This window comes from Somniosus microcephalus, chromosome 7, assembly GCF_052327205.1.
Source record: "Somniosus microcephalus isolate GS21.2 chromosome 7, FLI_Smic_1.0, whole genome shotgun sequence".
Classification (NCBI taxonomy): Eukaryota; Metazoa; Chordata; class Chondrichthyes; order Squaliformes; family Somniosidae; genus Somniosus; species Somniosus microcephalus.
The window spans coordinates 180673966-180676016 of NC_140993.1; the positions used below are offsets into that span (position 1 = coordinate 180673966).

The window sequence follows — 2051 nt, forward strand, 5'->3', positions numbered from 1 at the left end:
GCTTTGAAGAGTCAGGTTTCTCCATCATGACCCATAGTTTTTGCCTTAGCTTTTCACAAATTACTCCAGAGAAATCTTCCTCATCAGTCTGAATCATTTCTGTATCTCGCTTTATGTCTAAAGCTTCATTAATTTCTTTCCGTCTGTAATATTTGTCTCGGCAGCAACTGTCAATGTTAAGTTCATCTATTCCCCAGTATTCAATTTCTTGCAAAAAGGACATTGCACAAAGTTCTTCATTTACATGCAATCTTCCAGTTTTATAATAATTTATGATGTACTTGAATGTCTGAGAACTCCGGTCAAAGAAATATTCATTATCCACAAAGTTGGCATCATCGCATAGCTCCAGCACAGAATCCTGCTTGGACGTAGCCAGTTTTCCCAGACGCGTTTCAGGGTAGGACAACAGAGTCTCATGTGACAGAATGAATCTGCTGCCACCAACATTTATGATAAAGGTGTTTAAAGGATTTTTATTCAGGTGTTCTTCGCTGTAGAAAACACTGGATTCCAGTGAGAAAACCGAACCATTATCTTCATTCTGCTCAACTAACCAAGGAGAACAATTGGGAGACTTCATGGTACATGATCATGGATGATGGCCTGATAAATAAATTTAAAAATTATCTTTGTTAGGACACATAAAGAACATTAATAAAGTTGCTATATCCCTTTACAAATTACCCATTAAAGTCCAAAAATGGATTATGTGAAACGTTTAATGAAAAGTCCCCTCAGCAATGGTCAAACTAATTATTTTTAAGATTTTAAACTCTTCCCAAAATTGTAAATGTCCCCAGTACTTCTGCTCACTACTATGAAATATGATTTTGAATGAAAGTGTTACATTTTTTCCCAACAGAAGGACAAGAATTTTTACTGTATGGCTTTAACATAGGCTGGTATAAACACACAAAAGTCTGCTTCATCAACTGTGCACACAAAATCAAAAGACAATACAGATAGTAGAAAAACAACTTGTGGTGGATGCTTTTTGAGTTTGACTAAACTGGACTTATACTTTTCATTGGAATACGTAGAATCAATATGAACACAGGATTGTGTAAAATCCTCGATAAGTTCACTCAGGATGTTAAATTTAGATTTTTAATGACTTCCTCTCTGTGCCTCTGCAGAAGATTCTGTCTCTTGCTGGCATGTCTGTCCTTATAATTCAAAATTCTGCTCGACATCCATTAATTTGGTACTTGACCTTTTAAGTATTTGAAAACTTTCAGGAAGCGCTAATTTCCAAATGTCAATGGTTCTTAAGGTATATTCTGGAAAATAGCTGACTTGGCATAAAAGCATATTAATGTGTTGTTAGTCAAGCTGTATTTTTTTTCTAATTTGTTTAATGTATCCTTATGTGGTTTATATCTGTAGACTGAAAACACATTTGAGGCATTGGTAATGGATGCATCCAACCAACAGAAGTAATGCTAAAAAAATAAACTGCAAATGCTGGAAATCTGAACTGAAAACAGGAACAGATAGAAATACACAGCAGGTCCTTGATCAATGACAGATTAAAGCTTCAGTTGTAACTGAGTAGGGGAGAGGGAAGGGAGATAATTAACAGAATGCCCAAATAGATCATTTTTTAAAAATTTGGCAAGAGGTGAAAACTGGTTGACATTATCTCAGTGAGGCAATTAGAAGAATAAAAGGCAGTGAAAATAGTTAAGCAGGGCAGTGAAATAAAAACAAAAAAGATGAAAAGAATTAATGAGCTAATTGTGGATGCTACAATGCCCTAATAACACAGGTCCAAAATCTTCCAGGTAGATCAGGCCAATCAATATATATCACAGAAACCCCACAGCGCAGATAGAGGCCATTTCAGCCCATCGAGCCTGCACCGACACATCCCACCCGATCCCCGTAACCCCTACCACCAACACATATCCCACCCTATCCCCGTAACCCCACATATTTTAATCCCCCGAACACTAATGGTCAATTTATCATAGCCAATCAACGTAACCCGCACATCTTTGGACTGTGGGAGGAAACCGGAGCACCCGGAGAAAACCCACGCAAACATG

The 2051-nt window shown here is 37.2% G+C and overlaps 1 protein-coding gene across 1 annotated transcript in view; it reads right to left on the reverse strand.

The window, feature by feature from the left end:
- The window catches only part of kcnv1 (potassium voltage-gated channel modifier subfamily V member 1), a 103900-nt gene extending 102084 nt beyond the window's left edge, over window positions 1–1816 (reverse strand). The window contains exon 1 of the mRNA XM_085993974.1: window positions 3–1816. Coding sequence (XP_085850100.1) covers window positions 3–583 — 581 coding nt within the window. The 5' untranslated portion in view covers window positions 584–1816. The remainder of the gene's footprint in view (window positions 1–2) is intronic.
- Window positions 1817–2051: the final 235 nt, after the last annotated feature.